General features: G+C 41.6%; 1 protein-coding gene across 4 annotated transcripts in view; it reads left to right on the top strand.

Moving 5' to 3' along the window:
• The window catches only part of klhl5 (kelch-like family member 5), a 61,023-nt gene that overhangs the window by 21,808 nt on the left and 16,202 nt on the right, over nucleotides 1-23,013 (top strand). For 2 of the 4 annotated variants that reach the window (XM_035941013.2, XM_035941012.2), the window contains 3 exons: nucleotides 12,865-13,053; nucleotides 19,427-19,563; nucleotides 21,238-21,434. In XM_035941013.2, the coding sequence (XP_035796906.1) occupies nucleotides 12,865-13,053; nucleotides 19,427-19,563; nucleotides 21,238-21,434 (523 nt within the window). Of the gene's footprint in view, nucleotides 1-7,822; nucleotides 8,660-12,864; nucleotides 13,054-19,426; nucleotides 19,564-21,237; nucleotides 21,435-23,013 lie in introns of those variants that run through there. The other 2 variants (XM_035941010.2, XM_023294369.3) reach the window with 2 other exon arrangements.

Here is a 23,013-nt window from a genome sequence, read left to right on the forward strand (position 1 = left end):
GGAACAGGATGGAAGGTTCTGCTTCGATACAAGATCAGATGAAGTGTGTGTCTGTGTCTACATGTGTGTGCATGTGCCTGCCTGTGTCAATGCAAGCAATGGATGTAATTGTGGGCTATTTGAGTGTTTTGATCCTTGCCTGCTGTGTTCACATGTCTCAGATCACACGAGCGTTTGTTCGCTTTCTCTCTGCCTGTCTTTTCTTTTACTCCCACTCATTACAATCTACTGTATCTGCACTCAAAACCGTCTATTAGTCACACACATGAGACGCACATAATTAATACTGGCCTTTCTCAAACAGTTATTCCATCTCCTAAAGGAGGGAGGAAGGGTGGAAGCGAAATTAGAGAACAAGGCTAATGGTTTGGAGAGAAGTGAAGGAGATATCTGTAAATGGACAGAGAAGGATATTACAGGAAGAGATCAAAAGATGAATTGAAAATAGGAGGAGGCATTAAAGAAATGGACAAGTCATTCCGCTGAACAGTGGGGCTGAGGCAACACCAAACTCTGTTGCATGTATTTTGCCTGATGACACAAAAAAGTGATGAAAAAGTAGGAAAATGGAAAGCGGGGGAGGAGCAGCAGCAAAGTGAGGCGTCTAAATTTGATGGCAAGTTTCTTTCATTCTTTCATCTCTCCTATTAGTTGCGTCTCGGGAAACTGGGACAACATGGTCCATCTGGAGCTAAAACACACACTTGCTGAATGCAGATAGAGTCCAATACGCACATGCACACACAGACACACACAAATACCGACCACAGAGAATACCGTCCTTGATCTGCGTGGTTGTGCTATTGACTGATGTGATGGAGGATAAGAGAGAAATTACCAGCTGAAGGTGGTCTGCATTTTATTCAAATCAGACACACACATTATACTGAGCTTCTATACTTGTAAGGACTCTCTTTGGCAGGATGCATTCTCCATCCAGTTAACACTAACATCAAAGGCGATCTCCATCAATTTCACACAGCTAAGTCTGCTTAAAGATGGATGTTAGTCCTGCTTCATATGTGAAAATAGGTTGTATAAAGCCTTTAGTCGCTCCAGAGGGAGCTGCAGAAAAATCGAATAAATTATTTCTGGTGGCATAACTTGAGTCAGCTACAAGCTTGAAAACAATCTGGGGGCTTGGAGTTGGGCTAGTGTTATACTTTCTGCATTTGTGAGTATGTATTTAAGATTGTGCTAGTCAGAATGATGTAAATTTATCATCAGAGAATCTAGGCTCAAAGCATATGTTCACATACCCTCAATTTTTTTTGCAGATTGTCTGTGCAGCTACTACCCTAAAAGCACATGGAATAGATACCAATTTACTGTGCATGTATAGAACGCATCCTCCAAGCAGACCAGAAAGAAGTATAATACAAACAATTCCACATCCATGGTGTACAGCAGTCTATGTGTGCATCTGCCACCAGGCCTTTGGAAAGAACTGAGCCAACCAGCCTCCTCCTCATTTCTGCTACAGACCAGCAGCCTGAGCCACATTTGGTGCTTTTAGCCCAACAGACCCGAATCTATGAACAAACTGCCAAACAGCTGAATTACATCATGATTCATCTCAAAGCCAGAAAAGTTCTACTCACTTGTGTTCTTTAGTTGGGAAATGCAGGAAATCTAGTTTTCGCTATTTTCATTATTCTTTGCATGGTAAACTGTCTTGGTAAGTTACTTTAAATAAATGCGTTGTTTATTTTTAACACATGCAATGAGACAGGTTTGTCCATTTTAAGTTTCCATTGTTTCCTTTTCTGTTTAGTTCAATTGACAAAATGCACAAAGGACTGTTGTTTTAATGTAATAAATTAAGTTGTTCAGAACCTGGTCCATCATATTTCCAAGAATGCGTTCCATTAAAGTTTAAACTGCCCAGAAATCCATTGTTTTTCCAAGAAAAATATTACAGGATGGAGGCAGTTAAATGTATTTTTATGCATGTGTCTAAGGAGTTGGATGGTCTACTCTTTGAGCAAAATTTAAAAATGAAAAGTCCAAACCATTAAGATAGATATGCACTTCAGACACTTTTGCACTCTTCTTACGTAAGCCACTTAGGTTACAAGAATCACATAAAGAGACATTGTGATGATCAGGGTGGCAAAAGCTGTCATGACTGACATATTTTATCCGTGAAAATGTAAAATAATACATACCTCTAGCTTCGAATAAGTTACCACAAGTAAAAAAAAAAACAAAAAACATTGGGAACTTAAATAACAGTTAAATAACTTAAATATTTTTTTGCCTTGAATTTTTGAATTGATTTTTCACAGCTCCCAGACGCACAGATCTCAGGTTGTCTTTCATCCTGCAGGTTCAGTAATATTGAATATTGTACCTTCAGATCAATTTAATTGCGATCACACATATGCGCTCAGTCAGTGACACACACACACACACGCACACACACCCACACACACTCCCTGCCTCCTTCATGTGTTGGGCGGGGTTGGTGTGGCAATGTGGAGAGGTAATTATTTGCTTGGCCGGTCTGAGCCTGCTTTGAGTCTCAAGGACAGTCTCGCCTGCAGCCACAGTGCCACCCAACACTAAAATTACACAACCAAAGCAGGCAGTGACCGTGTGTGTGTGTGTGTGTGTGTGTGTGTGTGTGTGTGTGTGTGTGTGTGTGTGTGTGTGTGTGTGTGTGTGTGTGTGTGTGTGTGTGTGTGTGTGTGTGTGTGTGTGTGTGTGTGTGTGTGTGTGTGTGTGTGTGTGTGTGTGTGTGTGTGTGTTGTGTATTTTTATCTGTGTGTGATGTTGAGGCCGTGACTTGAATGAAAGTATAACCTTGTGTTTTTATGTGTATGCATGCAGAATGTATAGTGTGTATACAGTATATATTTTTCAGAGCCCTGTGTATATGTGTGTGTATGTGTGTGTGTGGGCTTTTGAAGACAAGTCTTGATGTGTGTATGCCTGCGAGCCTATATAGAACAATGGCTTTTTGCAGCGTCGTCCCTGCAGGTCTGCACCTCAGGGAATGAACACCAGAGTCCCACCATCACACACACACACACATACACACACACACACACACACACACACACACACACTTCCCTGTGTGTCATGCTATAATAGAGGGGATGGGGAGCAGGAAATTGAGGTTGGGAGGGAGATTGGGGAGAAAAGCAGGGAGTGTAGGTGGGAAGGAGAAAAGATAAGGGAAGGTTTGCAAAATTGAGCAAAGCATAGGGAAGAAAAAGAAGATAGAAAAGAAGAAAGAAGGGAGCGATTGGAAGGGGGGCATTGGAGGATGAACATCAGTCATGAGAGATGAGCTGATCATCATAGCCAGGCCAGACAGATAATGTTTCACTTTCTGGCCCCATAAAATGCTTTTACGACAGCTTTCCCCAGAAGACTGCTACCTGTTTTTATTTGGCTCTGTATTTGTATTTATGTGAGAGTGAGGGTGTGTGTGTGTGTGTGTGGCATAAAGTCTTTACAGAGTACAAAGTGTGTATGAGCGCGATTGCATGCTGTCATTTTCTTGTGTGTGAACTTGTGTGCATGCATGCGTGCATGTGTGAATGCACATAAATGTGATGATTACTACATGTGAAGTGTGTGTGAATGAGATTTCTTGGCTCTGTGTGTGTGTGTGTGTGCGCGTGTGTGTGTGTGTGTGTGTGTGCGTGGTTGTGTGCGTTTCCAGAGTGCCGTAGAGCCGTAAAGTTGTGCCAGAGAGTTTTGAGTGATAGCCCTAGACGACCACAGCCAGGAGACCAATAACAGTAGGCGGCTCAAGGAGGCTCCTGCCAAGTGACCAATGATTAGATCCAACTGAAGGAGACCGAAGCTGAATGGCCTGTCATTCCTCACCTTCATACCCCCTCAGAGCCCCATTCCCAGCCTCCCCCAGTAACAGAGCGGCATTTCCATTGTGAGTGTTGCAGAAATGCATTGGTTTACTCTCTGGGCGCTTGTAGTGTTTTTACAGTTGTGTGCAGAGCTCTGCAGGAGGGCGAACTTTTCTGGGAGGAAAATTCAAAAGGCAGGATTATGAAGTTATCCAGATAACCCTTTAATACAGGCCTCTTAAACCCAACAGCACATAAATGAAATGCAAAAACCATTCTCTTTTCCCAGAACATGTGCTGATGTAAATATATTACCACCCTTTTCCTGGTAGGGACCCACCCGCAGCAGGGATGTGGCCAAGTTGATGCTGATGCACAAATTATGCGCAGAATTAAGGGGGGGAATCAATATGCAAGATGGGCACACGAGTTAATAATTTAGTTTCCGTTTTAACCGAGAAAGGATGAACCTACTTCTGTTCACTCTATTTAATGTATCCAATTATAGACTGTATTCAAGCATGCAAGGTCTATACAGTATACATTCAGGTAATTATGCCCAGTACAAAATATGCAGGTGCTGCTGCCACAAGGCCACATTCAAGGTTATTGTTGTCTTGTGGCATCTGTGTAATACAAATTTGAAGGATAGAGTGTGTGACATAAATAACAATGTAAACACATAATTAAAAAGTCATACCTCACAACACCATAGTCGAACAGGCAAGTTAAACTCCTCTTTCAAGCTTTGCAAAGTCTCCAAAACATTTCTCTCTGATCTAACATCTCCTCCTCTTTGCAGTTAAACATGATCGATGCCCTGAATTCAGTCTAAAGTATTTGGACAGTTACATTTATTTTTTGTCCCTTTTGCTTCCTTAGTCTCAGCTAAAATTTTAATAAGTTTACATCAGTGAAGAAAAACTCTGAGATGTATTCATTTGAACATCGTAGTGACTAAACTGCAGCAGTGACTTGACAGATACACATGAAGTTGAACTAAATCATTGTATTTAATGTTTTGCAGAAAATCCTTTGCAATCCATTGGCTCCTAGACATCACTGCAGCCATCTTTAGTTCTGGTGTGATTTTCCAGTCTCTGCCTTTAGTCTGATTATCAGCAGAGGACAGTGTCTAACTTAGCCAAAATTATTTTAGATCAGTTTATAGATATGTGATTTGTGTGCTTGATGTGTGGCATATTGTCTATATCAAAAAAGTTCTTTGCCATAGCTTGGAGTTTGTTTCAATAACCATCCAAGAATCCAGAAACATCCAAAGCAGCTGGATGTGTATCTGTTCTGGTTCACCGTGACATCTTGTTCTTGACTCCTCAGACCTCGCTCCTCTGACCTTTTGTTATTTCTTTGACTTAATGATACTGCTGCTTGTTTTCATGCTTCCTCGCAGCCTTGGCTTGTGTGTGTGTGTGTGTGTGTGTGTTTGTGTATCTGTGTGTGCCTACTGACTTTGTGGTATTGATCAGATAGAGCAGCAGGGTGGTCCTGCACTTAGTCATATGCACATCCTGCAACTGAAGAAAAAAGCTCAGAATCTGGCAAACAACAGCAGCAAAAGTTAAACCAGCCATATTCAACTGCTCCTCTCAGTCATTTATTTATGGAAAAAATGAGTCTCTGGGACTGGCTGTTTTTCTGCAGGACCAATTTATGAGTAACACGTCTACCGTCTGTGTAATTCACAAACTGACCTCGGCTGTTTGACTTATTGATTTTTGCTAGAGCGGGGCTCCTAAAGCATCCCTCCCCTCCTGTTGCTGGGACTCCATCCAGAACACAGTGTGTTCCGGCTCCGTGGCTTCAGCACATCCTGTGGTCGTCCTGGGGTTACCGCGGGAAGTAAGGAAGGTTCTGGCTGGCTGGTCCGCTGGGTGCCCCGGGTGTCTGGATGGGATGGCTCCCACAGGACCCACTCCCACTGATCATTATTATCTATGAATAGCTGCTGCATTGCAGATGGAGGGAATAAAAAGGTGTTGAAGGAGAGGTGGAAGGACAGAGAAGAGTAATGGTTTGTGGAGAGATGGAGAAAGGTGTATGAGATGGTGTAAAAGGGAAAGAGAAAGAGGTGTGTGTGTCTGTGAGTACCAATGTGACGATGGGTGGGACTCGTGAAATTTCATTTTCAAGGATACTCGGGTAGTTGTGACTCATAACAATGCTGTCTATTTACTGGTTTCAGTATCTGCTCAAACAAGAAAGTAGCATGTCAGCTTATTGCAGCAGGTTTCCTAACAAAGTACAATTGTTCAGATGCAATAAGATGGACAATGAGGAAGGACCTGAGCTGAGTGAAACAGCCAGACAGGGTGGGAATGAAGAAGATAAAGAGCCTGTGTCCATTGCCTCATTATGTTTTAGAGTCTTGATGAACACGTAATGATCGCTGTACCCTCACAAACCTTCATGCTCCCTCATTGTGACACGTCTTTTTTGTTCAGAAATTCGCAATGAATCCCATAATGTGACTATGTGAACAAATTTACACACATCAGCCACATCATCAGACACTGGCAGGTGAAGTGAAAAACAAAGACTATCTCATTACAGTGGCACCTGTCAAAGGGAGGGATACATTAGTGAACAGTCAGCTGCTGAAGTTGATGTGTTGGATGCAGGAAAAATGGGCAGGTGTGAGAATTTGAGTGATGCTGACAACACATAAACTGTGATGGCTGGATGCCTGAGCCAGAGCATCTCCAAAACAGCAGATCTTGCAGAGTGTTTCCAGCATGCAGTGGTTCGTGTCTACAAAAAATGCTGCAAGGGAAGGCAACCACTCAGCCGGCAACAAGGTAATGGATGCTTAAGGCTCCGTGATGCGCATGGAGAGCAAAGGCCGATCCCAGAGAATGGATACCAAAGCATAAATTGTTGAGTGCCCATGCTGACCCCTGTCCATCTTTAAATATACCTGCAATGAGTGTGTGAGTATCAGGATGCACTATAGGAAGAGGCCAGTGTGATGCTCTGGGCAACGTTCTGCTGGGAAAGACTATGAGACTTCAACACCTACCTAAATATAGTTGAAGACCACAAGCTTCCCATTATGGTCCCTGATGGTAGTGGTCTCCTTTAGCAGAGTAATGCACCCAGTCATACAGCAAAAAAAAAAAAAAAAAAAAAAAGTTTAGGAATGGTTTGAGGGACATGACAAAGAGTTCAAAGTGCTGATTTGGCTTTTAAACCTCAATCCAATAAAGGATCTGTGCTGGAACAAGTTGGATCCATGGAGGCTCCACCTTGTAACTTATAGGACTTTAAAGATCTGCTGCTATAACGTCTGGTTGCCTGACACCACAGGACACCTTCAGAGGTTTTGTGGAGTCTTCGTCTTCACTGTTCTGGCAGAATGATGAGGATCCACACATTACACAGGTGGTTTTAATGTTGTGGCTGATCAATACATCCTGAATATGTGTAATACATATAAGCTGCAACTAATAATTATTTTTATTGTCAATATTCTAATTAGCTATTTTTTGATCTAAAGCAATGATTTCAATCTAAATTCACGGCTATTTAATTTACAGTAATAAATAAATAAATAAATGCAAATGCTGGAAAAGCTGGAACCAGATTGGGTTTGGTGTGTTTACTTAAAAATAAGCAGTCAACATAAAATTACCTGACAGCGAAACATTCATTGTTTGTAGCTTCTCATTGAGGATTTGCTGCTTTTCTTTAGTTTAATAACAGTAAACATGCAATTTTGAATTTTTTCCTCAATGGTTTGCATTTTGTAGAACAAGAGACCAAGAAGTTGGTTTGTTTATAATAAATGAACAGCCTAGTGGAATAGTTTGCCATTCATTTTCTGTTGATCGACTTTAACCCATTTGCTGGTAGGTCCATGTACTATTGATTGACTGTCTGGCCTGTTGAATGATGATGATGATGATGGTAATGATGATGCTAATGATGATGATGATGATGGTAATGATGCTATAACGTGTCTATGTGTTACTTGTCAGAAATGTGACATTAGTGTGTCCTTGTGACAGATGTTTGTGGTTAAACGTGGGTTTCTGTGGCACTGCCGTTAAAACTCTGTGGACCTCCTCTCTCTCCTCCCTCTCCCTCCGTTCACTCCGCTGTATTCCGCTCACTCCTCTCAGTCGCGGTTAACGGGCGTACAGTAGCCAGAGCAGCGTACGGCTTTAACGGCGGAGCGGCTCGGGATCTCCCCGCCATTTCCTCGTGTCGAGTCCTGGAATGTCGAGTAGCGGCTCGGGCTCTTCCTCGCGGAAGGAGTTCGATGTGAAGCAGATCCTGAGGATCCGATGGAGGTGGTTCGGTCACCCCGCGGTGCCTCCGCCTCACTCCCCGCCGCTCGGAGACTACTTCGCCGGGAGGAGAACGGGCGGCAGCTCCGGAGACGGACCTTCAGTTAGCGGCTGTAGCAACTCGAATTCAGTCGGTGTAAACCCCAGCGGAGGGGGTCACAGTGGTCTGGTGGCCAGCGGCAGCGCCGGGTCTAACCTGTGTAACGGCAGCAGCAGAAAGTTTGCTGATCCGGCGGGGAGTCGGGGCGGTCCGGGAGGAGCGGCAGCTGGAGCGACGGGGAGCTCCTGTCCCCGCTCCTTCAGCCAGCCGGAGTGCAGAAGTTCCTCCGCTGCGCTGTCGTGGGTCTCCCCGCCGCCTCACCGTCGGTCCCGCCCGTTGACGAGCATGGACCCCACCGGCGAGGCCCCGGTGCCGCAACTGGCACCTGAGCCCTCCGCTCATGCCGGGGCGGAGGAGGAGGAGGCGGCGGCAGCGGCGGCGGCGGGGACCGAGGAGAACAACAACCATCCGGAAACCGACTCCAGCTCCTGCAGGTAGGATGTTCGGCAGTCTGAGTCTGGGACTTTAAAAAAAAAAAATCAGAAAGTTAGAGGCAAAAATGTATAGTTTGATTTTGTGACATTCACAAAACACTCCCTTCACTGAAAAGTTAATACAAGTAAAGAAAAGCTGAGTTTAACAACGTGAAAGGTGGAATTCGATGAATCAGTGGCACATTTAACCACCGTGTTTTGCCACTTGTAGCCTAATGAGATGTTCACCTTTTTCTCATCACCACAGACACACAGCAGGTGGAAAGTGTGAATGTGCTGCTGCTGAATTTATAGAAAAAATGAATGGGAGGATTTAACAAGAGGCTGCTCAGTCAGTATGCACAATTAACATACAGACAGACTGAAAGAAGGAGAGAGAAAATGATGGCAGAGCACCTTTGGGACAGCATGTGGTCCACTGATTTCTCCCCTCAACCTCCTAATGAGGCTTCACCAACCAGCCTCTATTAGAGGAGGAGAAATGGTACACCCTTGTGAATATGGGGGTTTTCAGAGTCAAAATTACAATCTAGCTCCAGGGCTAAGCTCTGCATGTAGCAGCATACTGTGACATTTATGTTGTTTTGTTTTCAGCGCCTTATTGAGAAGCTTTTATTCAAACTCCTTAGAGTGCTGCATGTTTGCCTGCACATGCATGATGGCGCTTGTGTTGCACTGGTGTGGCCACCCAGCTGAGGTGCTGCAAAACGGCATTCAATTAATAGTTGCCGTGGAGACAGCAAGACAAAGTAATTAGGGTGTCATAACTTCTCTTGTGGACATAAGTAGATGCATGTTTTTGCTATAATGCCGCAGTAAATGTAACGAGGTAAACAGGAAAACATAAACAATGAGTGTGTTTATGTGTGTGTTTACTATGCTGGCAGAATGATACATCTGAAAGCCTCCCATCATACTCAGCGTTCCCAAGACACACATCAGAAAAAATAAATGATTCATAGGACACCACGCACACACACACACAATTTAAAGCAGCTTTTAGTGGGAGCAAGCGTTGATGTATTTTTTGTGAAACTGATTAATGCCTGATGCTCTTTCATTCTGAAGCCATTTGTTTTCGCAGCTAATGTGTATGTTTCCTTGTGTGTGTGTGTGTGTGTGTGTGTGTGTGTGTGAGTGAGAGAGAGAGAGAGAGAGAGAAATATGGCTTTAAAAATATCTATTGTTATGCAAGGCTTGATGTCATATCTTCAGTGATGATGAGGTCTGGCAGCGCTTACACAGAAAATTACTTCTGTTTAATAGTAATGGACACACACACACACACACATATACACACACACACAAGCCACATTAGCATAGGGAAAGTAAAATTTATGATGCAAAGCTGAATGGATTTTGAGTATGTATTGTACATACGTGCACCAGTGTCCTTGCACATAATATGGTTGCCATACCAACACAGATGTGTTTTTTATTTTTTTGCTGCATGCATGTGTGGGTCTGTTTGTTTTGTGATGTGTATGCATGTGCTTGTCTCTCGGTATGTGATTCATCCTCTCCCCTCAGAGATCCTGTGTACAGTATGATACTCCAAGCACGCGGGTGGCAGAATCCCAAATGGGATCATGGGAAGGGACGCGTACTGAATCCCAGAGTGGCTGAAGGCTCTACACGGCCCCACTCATCTCCTCCTCTCCCCTTTACGTTCACACACCCCACCCAGCTTTCAGTAAATCCTCCCTTACCAACCCTCCTCTCTCTCTTTCTGTCCCGTGCACGTCTCTGCCCACCCTCCGCCATTCATTTGCCCTCTCCTTTTTTTTCCTTGCTAATGTGTAGGGAAGTGTGTGTGTGTGTGTGTGTACAAATGTGCCTGTGTGAGAGAGAAAGAGAGAGAGGAAGGGAAAGAGACACTGAATGACAGTTGGGTGAGTGTCCTTGCCTGGTGCAGGGGTTTAAAAAATCTGGCTTCATGGTGTTGATTTGCTCTAGACACTCTCTCTTTCTTTCTCCCTCCTCTCTCTCTCTGTCCATGTTGAGTGCCTGCCAGGCTCAGTTAAGGGGACTGGAAGGCAGCGTTCCCCCACTTCAAAGCCATCTCCTCTGGCAGTATTTAGCCACACCATTCGTCTGCATACACACACTTACGCAAACACACACACACACTCGCACACACTAGAGGGCAGGAAAGCTAGCCAAAAAGCCTCCTTGGAGGGTTAAAACGGCATAGGGAAGAGAGAAAACGGAGGCAAAGATGGATGATGGGATGAGGTGGGATGAAGTGAGTGAATGATGAGATTAGTTGGAGATATGAAAGTGGGGACAGGAGATAGATAGAGTAGACTGAGGCAGAGGGAAGATGACTCCTGCTACAGCTCATCAGAGAGCAGCACACACACAAGCCTAAATGTGTGGATAAATACTCATACTGTGCAAGCCATATGCGCCAGTCTTTACCCTAACAGCGGTAGACATTGTTCTTAAAGTCACAAATCACACTAATTTCCCTCAGAGACCTTTAAACTTGCACAGTGAACTTGTTTCCATGCAGGTCTACCTCACAAATCCAGCAGCTACAGAGTTTCTGTCCACTGTTCTTCTCCCCTTTAGTCCTCTTTTGGGCTCCCTCAACAGCTGAATAATTATAAGGCTGTTTAGCTGATAAATGCACTACTATGTGCACTGCTTAGTTAACAGATTTGATGCTGAGCAGGTAGCACACAGGTGGAATTTAGAGGATATTTTGCTTCAAACAGCTGCCTGCTGTGGCTGAATACGAAGCAGATGAGAGTGAGACCAAAGACTGAACCAAAAGAGCAAAGCTGCTGGCTGGAAAATCTAAAACAATGAGCCGATAGATGTTGTAAAGTTCCTTGCAACCGCAGAGACTGGTGGTAATTCTCTGTGGGTTTGCCACTAAAGTAACCCCTTTCATACTGCACATAGTCATTTGTTGTTCTAAAAATATTTATTATAGCCAATATAAGAGCTATTAGTCAGACATATAAAAAACTGAATAGTAGAAACCTTTTACTGAAAGCCAAAAAGTAACAGAGGAGCGATCTCTCCTCCAAAACTTACAGACATTCAATACATTTCAGAGAACCAGAATAACAATATGACAGCGCTAAACTGCAAAATTGTGAGCGACTTCTAGCTCCAGGCTCTGTAGTTGACTTGACTTAGACCTAGAAAGGGGACACACTACTCAAGCACATGGTTTGTGATCATCCTATTTTTGATAATCCAGTCTTTAAATCTTATATCATGTTTTGCACACAAGCCACATTTTCTAATGACTTTCCCAGAATTTGTTGCTGTGTGCTTTAGTCTGGCTTCCTCGCTGTTTATTCCTGAGAGAACAGTCGTGTCCAAAATTGCAATTTGGGACAGTTTTATTTGCAACAGTCTGAACTTTGTATACACACACACACAGATGCCCTTCATTCTGAGAAGAGTGTGATTTCTCTTTTATCTGTGCTGTTGAAATGGTATCCTTGGAGTATCCTCTTTTTTTAATCTCTTTGTGCCATCGGGCCAGTCCCTGTCACTTCTGCTGTTAAATTAAAAAATGAGACTACAGCTCTGGCTCTTATAAATTAAATGCTGCTGTGGGAGCCATGATGGCTGATGATTCACAGGGTAGCTGTACTTTGGTGCTTATCTTTGACAAACACATGCACACACAAACTCACACGTATACCTCATCAGCTCTGACTGACAAAATAAGAAAAAACAGCCCTCGGCTTCAAGACTTCCACCAGTGAGTAACGAATGTTGAAACCATCCTGTCCCAAAACCCTGCTTTGTTTCCCATTGTTGGTATAGATACAAGGAAACTGGTTGCCATTAGGGAGCAGCGTAAATTACAGCATATCCTATGGGCTCGGCTCCCACAGCTATTTAATTGGCAGATTCTCTTTTAAGTGGGCTAAATTTATCTGGCCATTTACTCCTAGTAATTGGACCATTAAAGAGCTTTTGTCTGCTTCTGGCGACATACAGTAGCCTTGTCGAAAAGTGAAGAAGAGAACGAATATGTGTGAGGGAATGATACAAAGGAGACGTTGGTGTATGTGGAAGAAACAGCAGCTGGTGTAGCTCTCTCCACACATCTGTCTCTTTGTCTTGAACAAAAGAGAATCAACATCAACACATGCACTCAAAGCTTCTGTCTCCTTCTCTTTGTGTCTTTGTCCATGTGTGTTTGTGTGAATGTCTGTCCTTGTGTGTGGGTGCAGGACGTCTAACAGCAGCGCCACGCTGTCGTCGTGCGTGTCGATGGAGCCGTGTGCATGTCCAGAGGAGTGTATGTTCACAGCTCTGTCCCACGCTGATGTCACCTTTCGCAAGATGGAGGGTTACCTGAGGACCAGACAGCTGTGTGACGTCATACTGGTGGCTGGAGACAGACGGATACCTGCACACAGGTGGGAGTGAAGAAATGATACAATGTTGCACATACACAGCAAAGATTGCAGTATTAATAGAATGATATTCTCATTATCACTCGATCATGTTTTTGATTAACCTATTGTTAATAATGAGGAGTAATTTTTACTGTTTGATGACAGAACAATCAATAGGTAAATTGAAAAACTAATCAGCAGATGAACCGTTTGAACCCCAGAACTCGATGGTGAGATTGAAAGTCATACCATTATCAAAAAAAAAGCTATAATTACACCATTTATCAGAGCCAGAAACTGTAAAACAGGAAGAATTGTTAGATTTTCCGCTTTCCGACACTCATTGAACTTATCACGTGTGACTTCTGGCTTTGTTGGGAAAATTTTCATAATCTAAGCTTAATAATGTGATATTGTGTGTATATATATATATATATATATATATATATATATATATATATATATATATATATATCACTGTATTCTACATGTGTTATTTAAAAAAATGCAGAAAAAAACTGTCTCAAAGATATTGTGAATAATACAAAATTTTCTGCGTTTCTGAGCAAACTCAACTGTTATGAACAATAATGTGACAAAAATTCACAATATTCTCAGCTGAATTGGAGGCTGTGGTTACAGAGCACATAGTAGACAAGACTGGAAATTAATTAATAATTTAAATAGCCATCATATGTAGAGCCACCATTTTTCCCTGTGTGATTAACAGCTGGGAACTTTTACAAAAAAAAATTGTACATGCTGATTCTAGTTTTTAAAATCTTTGTAAACTAAATAACTATTCGGCCAAGGAACATGGCGGAGTTGTGTGACGATTGGTGTTGGTATGTCTGTCTGCTAGCAACATTACTCAAAAATGGACTAACGGATTTGGTTGAAATTTTCAGGCAAGGTTAGAAATGACACAAGGACCAACTGATTAGATGTTGGCAGTGATGCGGCTTATAGTCTGGATCCAAGGATTTGTAAAAGTTTTGTGCATCATTGTGAGATAGTGACACGGCGTCACTGTAACTATGACAACAAGTGAACACTACATCAGCTGCCTGCTGACGACCACATGATTGCGATCCTACTACAAATCGACCGCTGCGGACTTGTTGAGACTTATTTGTCGGAAGTTATATAAGGAATAATTGATTAAATTATATGGGTGTTTCCGAGTCCTATCAATTCCAGTCGCCAGCTACATATTTAAGTCACCTGATTCGGTATCCGTACATAATGTACACATGCATAACACACGCCTGTGCTCAGTGCAAGGTCATTGTGTTTGTGGGTACATCTATATTAAATGGACACATTCTATGTTGCCGTGATTTCTGCCACAAATTTTTTTCAAGATTTCAGCCGTTGGAAATGATACAAAGACTGAGCAGCCTTGGAGGAGTACTGCGCTCTCTGAGTACATTTCTTGTTGTATAATTTGATAGTATGATTTATAACATCATAGATTTCATATATTACAGAAAACACATTTTTTGCGTTTTAAATACTCCTAGCCATTGTGTCGTTTCTAAAGAAGGGCAAGACTGTAAATTAAAAATTAGTCAACAGTGAGTATTAATGTGACAGGAACAAAAAATATCCTGTAACTGCTTGCACATATCACATACACATGCAGAAGCATTAGAAGTAACTTACATGAAATGCTGACACATGCGTCACATCTGAACATATGCATCTACACACAAGCTTGATAACACATGCTGCATTTATAGCAAACTGTTTGAAACAACAACTATGCTCATGGGAAATCCACTTTTATTTTAGTTGTATCTCTGGACCATATGCACTGCAGTCAGCTGAGTCTCTGAATCATGCATCAGTCACTACATTCACACACATGTTCCTGCCATCCAGCCCCTGCTACGCTACTCTGGTTGCTGTTGATACTCTCTGGGCATGTGGCCACTGGTGTAGCAGCAGGGTCCATCTGCACAAGGATGAGACAGAAAAGTGGTCCTCCACCAGCAGAAAGACTCCTTTTCTCTCACTGCCTTCCTCTTCTGTCTCGTTTAATTTAGTCCTGCAGGCACAGATGGTGACAAACAAAAGCCTGTGCTGTACGAGAATCCTAATGGTGTATGTGAAAGAGTGTGCTGGCGTCTGAAGGTGCTGTGTGTGTGTGTGTGTGTGTGTGCGTGCGTGCGTGCGTGCGTGCGTGCGTGCGTGCGTGTGTGTGTATCTGCGTTGATAGTGTGTGCGCCAGCGAAGGGGTAGGAGTAAGACATCTTTGTTTGAAAGTGGGTTTTTTTGCTTGCGATTGATTTATTGTATGTGTAGGATAAAAGTGCTTTTCTGGGAACAAAACATACACCCTCTCTTTCTCTCTCTTCGTCTCACATGTACTCACAGAAAATGCAGCTTACTTGCTGAATAGACCACTTGTACTGTATATAGCTGCGTATTTCTTGTGGACTTTCTTGCAAACGGTGCTCGTTAAGTAAAATTCCAACTCTGCGTGTACATTACAAAAAGTAGAGCACAATTGTACCCTTTGTACATTACCTTGCAAATCTATGTTTATATCCTCTTGTGGACACCTTTGTAATAGCTACCTTAACAGATTTTAGAAAGTATACCATTACAGCTGTTCGGATCAATAGGTGTGCATCTGAGACCTATTATGTTTGGTTCCAGTCTTTTTTATTGCACAACAAAACTTAGAGTGTACAGCAGTGTAATCCCAGCTCAAGTCTCTGTGTTCCACTGTGGGGAGAAGCAGGTCCTGCAGAAAAGCTCAGGGAATCAGCTGTGTGTTGGACTTAAATAGAGGTTTCACAAGAGAAAAGACTTTGGAAAGGAAGTCAAGCTGGTTGGTTTTGCACATATACATCTGGTTAACCTCAGCACCTCTGTTAAAGAGCAGTGCACAGCTGCTTCCAGGAGCTTTTCTAAGGAACCATCCGGGACCTATGCAGGGCATGAGAACATCCTCAATAGGTCCTGTTCAAGTATTGTAGCATAATAGAACTCTGAGCTGATGATGGCGGTGGATGAAGAGTTAAGGAACTGCAAAGTCATTACAGTTTGTCCTAAAGGGTGACATAAATGTATGTATTAAGTTTTGTGGTAATCCATTAAATAGTTTTTCAGACAGTTCACTCACACCCACAAATGTGGCGCTGCAGGGAGTCACCAAAGTCATTAGGTTTAATCCTCTGGGCACTGTTAATGTCTGTACTAAATCTAATGGAAATTCATCCAGTGCTTGTTTCAGGCTGGACCAAAATGGTGTATTGACCAACTGACAGGTAGAGAGACTTGCCATCCCCAGAGCCAGGCATGACTAGCAGGTACAGGTCTCTTGCCTACGCCTCCATATTTCAGTATGTGCAGACAGAGGTAACAACGCTTAAGTAGGTCTTTCTCACGACCTGGCCTGCTTGTTGTTTTCACCCTCTCTGTTTTTCCACTGCTGTATCTCTGTACCGAGCTGCACATCCACATCCAAACAAACAAAAAAAAAAAAAACAGACACAGTGTTCAGTTTCCAGCATTTGCCCTCTTTTCCTGAGTCCAACTCGTCTGTTTCCTGCTCTCCTCTCGCTGGCATTTTGTCTCCTCTCTGCTCTTTCCATTACTGTGTGACACACTGCATGTCATGTCTCTGTCTTCAGCAGAGTGCATTTGTGTTTGTGTGTAAATAACCCGGTGCTGTATATAGCTTGTGTCGCTCACAGCGAGTCAGACAGAGACCTACATGAAAAATTAAGCGTGTGTGTGTGTGCGCGTGTGTGTGTGTGCGTGTCTGTGTGCGCCAGGCTGAGCGGGAGATAAAAAAAAAGATACCTGACTGGAATACTGGCAGAACAACTTCCTGCTGACTAGTGTATTTTGACATCTTTGTCTGCAAAATACACACGCACACACACACACACACGCACGCACACACACACACGCACGCAGCCTCTTCTCTGCTTCAGGCTATCTGTCAAGGTCCCAGTGTTGCACTCAGTAATGAGATTATACACATGCACACACAGTCAGTCAATCCACACACATATATTTGTTGACCATGAAAAAAAAAAACACACAAAAACAAACTGTGGGGAAAAAAAGTGCATAAATTGTAAGCACACACACACACGCACACAGTCATTTTCACATGGGAAAATCTGTCTAATGTGAGTCAGGCAACTGAAGTGACAGTTATTTTCATCAAGTAATCTGAAGGTTATTTTGTTGATTACTCCTGATATCCAACTTTGATGTATTCAGTATGGAATTAGAGAGAAGCACAAAATCCTCATGAAGCTGGAATGAGGTCACGGTTGGCATTTCTGTTTGAAAAATGACTCAAACAATGGATCAGTCTTCAAAATCGTTGATTATTATTTCTCTGCCAGTCAATTATTGTATCTCAAAACGTAGCTTCATCATGAGCCATCATCAGAAAAAGATAACCAAAACACTTGCATTTTGCATTTTGTCTCATTTACAAAGACATCCTTAAGAATAGTGAATAAAAAATACTGCATACTAGTATGTACTATTCATCAACAAGTGCTTTTTGGTACTTTTCTATTGCCTTCATGCTTGTGTGAGTGCCTTAAACTTCACGGTGACATGAAAGGGTAATGGATTGTTCCAGAAGGGAATTAAGTGCCTTTTACAAGTGACCTTAAGATAATGCTCCTGTGTCCTTCATCTCTGTTGCTCTCCATTAAGCCATATAACTTCTTTCTCTGACTCTTCTGCCACGAAGTTTTACGTTGACCTCATATTAAGCATACTCGTCTCTCTTCCATTCTGTCTCATCCAAGAGGTCATCTGTTGACACATCTGTCTCGCCTGTGACTGTACAGATTGTAAGTCTTTTCATAGTGCTCACGCTGGGCTCTGTATTTTTTGTGTTGGCAGTTTTCTATGAATTCTGTGTAAAGTCATTGTAGCTTTTGCAAACAACAAACACTGGGACATTAAAGCAGTGTGGTCTGAATAAGTAGAAGCATTTTATTCATGGAGCAAGTTAGAGCATGAAAGGAGACAAGCACTATATAAAGCACATGATTACAGAACAGTAGTGACATTATGTTGTTAATTTTTTTTATGGTTGCCTCTTGTACCATTTATAGCTTTTCAGAGAATAATATTATGTGAGTTCCAGAGTTGCCCCAGAAACAAATCCTGCAGCCATTTTAATAATCTGTCAATTGCGTCGGTCCTTTTAAAAACCAAAGATGCTATAAATTCCCTTTGTTGCAGGATTTTAAGCTTTTCTTTGATGTTGATGAGAATGTTGAATAAGCATGTGAGTACAGGGGAATTTATAGCAGAAATTTTTCACACAAAACAATTAATTTACAGATTAATCAATCATAAATATCACTTTAAACTGTAGCTGCACTTCAGACAGTCACATACTTCAGATTGCAACAATATGAAAAGTGTTGTGAAAGTGTGTCAATAGGAGAAAAGTTGTAGGCCCTTGTGGCAACATCTTTTCCAAAAATGTCTTTTGTCCCACATAATCTTCTGTGAACTCAGGTCTGTTGTCCTTATTTCACACTTTACAAATATTTACATGCATATTGCATAATGAATACTTGCTGCTTGGGGAAAACTTAAATGATTAAACATCTGAAGCTCTTTATCCTCAAAGTCTTCATGATGTATAAACATCTGGAGATGCCTCGGGCCTCTGCCCTCTTCAGAGAGGAGTACCGGTATACACTTTGAAAGTCCCATTCGGATGTGATTTATTTGTTCAGGGGAAGTGATATTAATAGTACTGGAACTAATGGACTATTTTAATCCTGCCTGAAGTGCATACGGGTTGATTATCCTACAGCAAGAATACTAACAGTCCATTCATTTAATGGTTTTGTCACACTTCTTTGTTGGTGTCCTTATGTTGAATATTGCAGCATTTTATTTAGACTTTTTCATGGTGAAAATGTTCCAGAAATGTTATTCAAATGCTTATTCAAACATGAATAGGCAACCTGTAAGACTAACATAAAGGGCTGAAAATTGACAAATCATTTGAGAGGGAAGTTCAGACTGTCAGTGTACAAAGTGGACAAGAATGTCAGGTTTAAAGTTTAAAAGATGCAGAGACTGCTGGATCCGGCCGCCCTGATTCTGGCTTTGCAAAGCGCCTTTTTAGAGGCTGTTTGACCGTCCAACAAGCTATTAAGTTGGAGGACTCTGATGTCTTTAATGCTGCTCCCGTATCTGCTTTATGATCTGTTTACGGGATGATTGTGTTTTGCCTCGTCTGATTGTGCCATCCTCTCCCCTCTCTGTTCTGGGTCTTTTCCCTTTCAAGCCAGACTCATCCTGTCAGCAAGGTCAAAGTACTCTGTTCCTCCATTACAGCTGTCCATCCTCTCTGACTGATGCCTGACACTCTCTCCTCACACAGACTGGTCCTTTCATCAGTGTCAGATTACTTTGCGGCCATGTTCACCAGTGATGTGCGGGAGGCCAAGCAGGACGAGGTGAAGATGGAGGGAGTGGACCCTGATTCATTGTGGGTCCTGGTGCAATATGCATACACAGGTACACTCTTATCTCCTTTATTAAAGAACGATCAGTAGATAGAATCAGACTTCTCTCCTTTGCTGGAAAAAAACATTGTATGCTGTACCATGTTTTTTAGATACGCAGCCTAACACAGCAGTAAAATGCATACTGTTTATGATTTTACAAGATTTTAGAGTTTACAAGGACATTGGATTGACAACAAAAAGCAACATGATTCTTCACTACAATCAGCTATGGCACTGCAGTGGTATATTAATTTCCACTTACAGCTGTAACATCCAGGAGATTTTTTGCACAGACTATAGGAGTGTGTGCTTAGCAACAGGAAAACCCTCCAAAAGAGAAGACAAAGCATCTTCATTTCTGGTGGCTGACTGTTGGTTTAGGAAGTTCTTGATTTGATATGCAACACAACTTTCTTTTAGCAGAGTACACATTTTAAATGTCAATATTGCTTTCAAACATGTTCTAGTTTATTCCATCTGAAATCATCAGGGGCACTCTCCTCATCCATCTATGATTTTCTTGAACTTTTTAGTGTAAACTGGGGATACTCAAGATGTTATCTGTGAAATTTAAGATTGATATATCAAGTGCTAAGTAAAAAATTAATTAAAACTGTCTGTTGACCCATCATCAGCATATATTTTTGTACATTTAAATTTGAGACTATGGTTGAATGACAATATCTAAGAAACTATGAAAAAAAGCCTGATATTTTTACTGTATTTCTCATCATGCCATTGACTCAGAATCTGTAATACTGGGCAACTAGATCTAATAGTCTCTGAATATGTGTGAGCTGAAATATGAAAATATTTAAACTCGTCATGAATGACATGTCCCATATTTGACTACACACTGACAAATAATTGATAATGCAGAAGTCAACAAGTGATACTTTATGATCTATATGTAGTTACATGTCACAACAATATAAAACAAAACATGTAGAATACTTGTTGATATAAAATACTTGGGCACGAAATTTTTAAAAAAAGTTTTTGTTTAACTTTCATAACTGAATTGAATGAATTGAATTGTACCACAAAAACACAAATATTGGGAAATATCGTGGACTGAGTAGAACAGCGTTCTGATTTATAGTGTTTCTCCAAATACAACAAAGAAAATGTTTTGTTTTTTTTAAATATAGGGATATTTCTATAGCAGTGGAAATTTCAGGCTTAGTTCCTGACATATTATCGTCCAACATAGCATCAAATTGCAATGCATGAAAAAAAAGGAGTTTAAAGTTAATCAAAGGGTCATTTTCATCTTGGAAAGCAATTGATATATCAAAATAAATTTCACAAATATCTTTATAAATACATATATTTTGTGCTTCAAACATGGTCAAGCAGAAATTGTTCTAAAAATGTATTAATTTGAGATGGAATGATCCTTCTGTTAATCATGAACAAGATTATTTTTTTGATCAGTAGACAGATTACTCTCGTGTTTACACTACTGCATTAATACTGGTCACTTGTCTCTATATATTTTATGAAACGAAACAATAATCCCGCTAGTAACACATTCCATTCAAAACCACTCCAGCTGTTGTTAGGCATGTGCCTATCTGTGCAATATGTTTAGCAGAATTAATAAAGCAGTGGGAAAGCTTGCAGAGATGGGATTAATTAACCTCCTTCTTCGTACTTTTACCGCTCCCTTCATGTTGTCCAGGCCGCCTTGAGTTGAGGGAGGACACCATTGAGTCTCTGCTGTCAGCCTCCTGCCTGCTGCAGTTGTCATCTGTGGTCCAGGCCTGCTGTTCTTTCCTCATGAAGCAGCTCCACCCCTCCAACTGTCTCGGCATCCACTCCTATGCCGACGCTCAGGGTTGCCACGACCTGCAGAGGGCCGCTCATGCCTACACCATGGTGAGTACAGCCTTCACATCTTCTCTAGACCTCTACCAGAATGAAACAATTACTGTTGGAATTGTAGATCAATAAAAATACAGACGATGCATGGGTTTTGACCGATAAATGTAGTAACAGATTTCTATCATCTTTACCTTTTCCACCCTCTATACAGCTGCAATACTTTGGTCAGTTTACAGCCTGGATTTTATTCCTGCTAGCAAATTGGCTGCTCATTCACACCGAGCCATTATTGCCGCGGTGGCTGTTTTTTTTTCAGCACGGGGTTGCTATGGTGACGGTGAAATAGCTCCTTTATCGGCTTGATTATTCTTTTTCTTTTCTTGTTCTCTCCTGTCTTTACATGGCTCATTTTTCACCCAGCCTCTGTCTCCGTCAGCAGCACTGCTCCCCTCTTTCTCTCTAAGTGGATTATTGTTAAGGTTTAATCTGGGGTAATTATGTCGTAAAGGTGGCTTTATTTGGGTGTGACTGTGTCAGTAATTCACACACACACACATTCACACACACTTCCACAGCTTACAGGATTATTACAGCCTTTGTGTAAGAGCCATAGAATCACAGTCACTTGGTAGAGAAAAGTCTGTATTGTTTACATTTCTTTTTTTAGAGAAAGCCACATATTCATTTTACACGGTTCACTTCTCTTTTTTTTAAGATAAGATAAGATAAGATAAAGTTCTTTATTTCTCCCCACTCCAGGGGAAATTTACATTGTTACAGCAGCTTTATTTACAATATATACAAGGGTGGCAAAATTTTTTAACAGAAAAAATAAAAATAAAGTTTAAAAGTGCAGAGATGTGCAGTGCAAGAATGTCAGTGCAAATTTTATGGTTTGGGGTGGTAATGATATAGTCCAGTTTATGTTAACATCAGCCAGTGATGCTGATGTTGTAAAGTCTTATAGCAGATGGGATGAAGGACCTGTGATAGCGCTCTTTCTTGCAGGGTGGATGTCTCAGTCTGCTGCTGAAGGAGCTGCTTAAAGACCCCACAGTGTCATGCAGTGGGTGAGAGGGATTGTCCATGATGGATGTGAGCTTTAATAATTTCCTTAGATAACGGTTTCCTAAACAAATAGATATTAAAAAAATCAAAGAAAATCTAACTTAATATCTCTTTAAGATGACAAAAAGAGCAATTTAAAGATGTTATTTGTTATTTAGGAAATCATAAAGGACCCATGCTTCCATTTTCTAACCATTTAGAGACCAAGCAATTAACTGAATCGTTAAAACAATCATCTTGATCAATCCAGATCCAGATCCAAATTAATTGACAGTGAAAGTTATTGCTTCAGTCCTACCTTGCTATCTTCCACACCTGAATCTTTCTAATCTTTTCTCATCCAGATCCCTTTTTCCAGCTTCTCCTCTCCATCTTCATCTGACCTTTTTCAAGCCCTTATTTCCTTCCTTTTTTCCCCTCCTTGCCCTCCTTCAACCCTTAATCCCTTTCCTCATTGCACTCAAATCCTCTCTATAGTTTTTTCCTTCTCTTACCCCCCTGTTCTTCATGCAGTACATTATTCATCCACTCTTACTCTTTCCTTTGCTACTCCTCTCAATCATTT

Source organism: Amphiprion ocellaris, chromosome 4 (genome assembly GCF_022539595.1).
Source record: "Amphiprion ocellaris isolate individual 3 ecotype Okinawa chromosome 4, ASM2253959v1, whole genome shotgun sequence".
NCBI classification, from domain to species: domain Eukaryota; kingdom Metazoa; phylum Chordata; class Actinopteri; family Pomacentridae; genus Amphiprion; species Amphiprion ocellaris.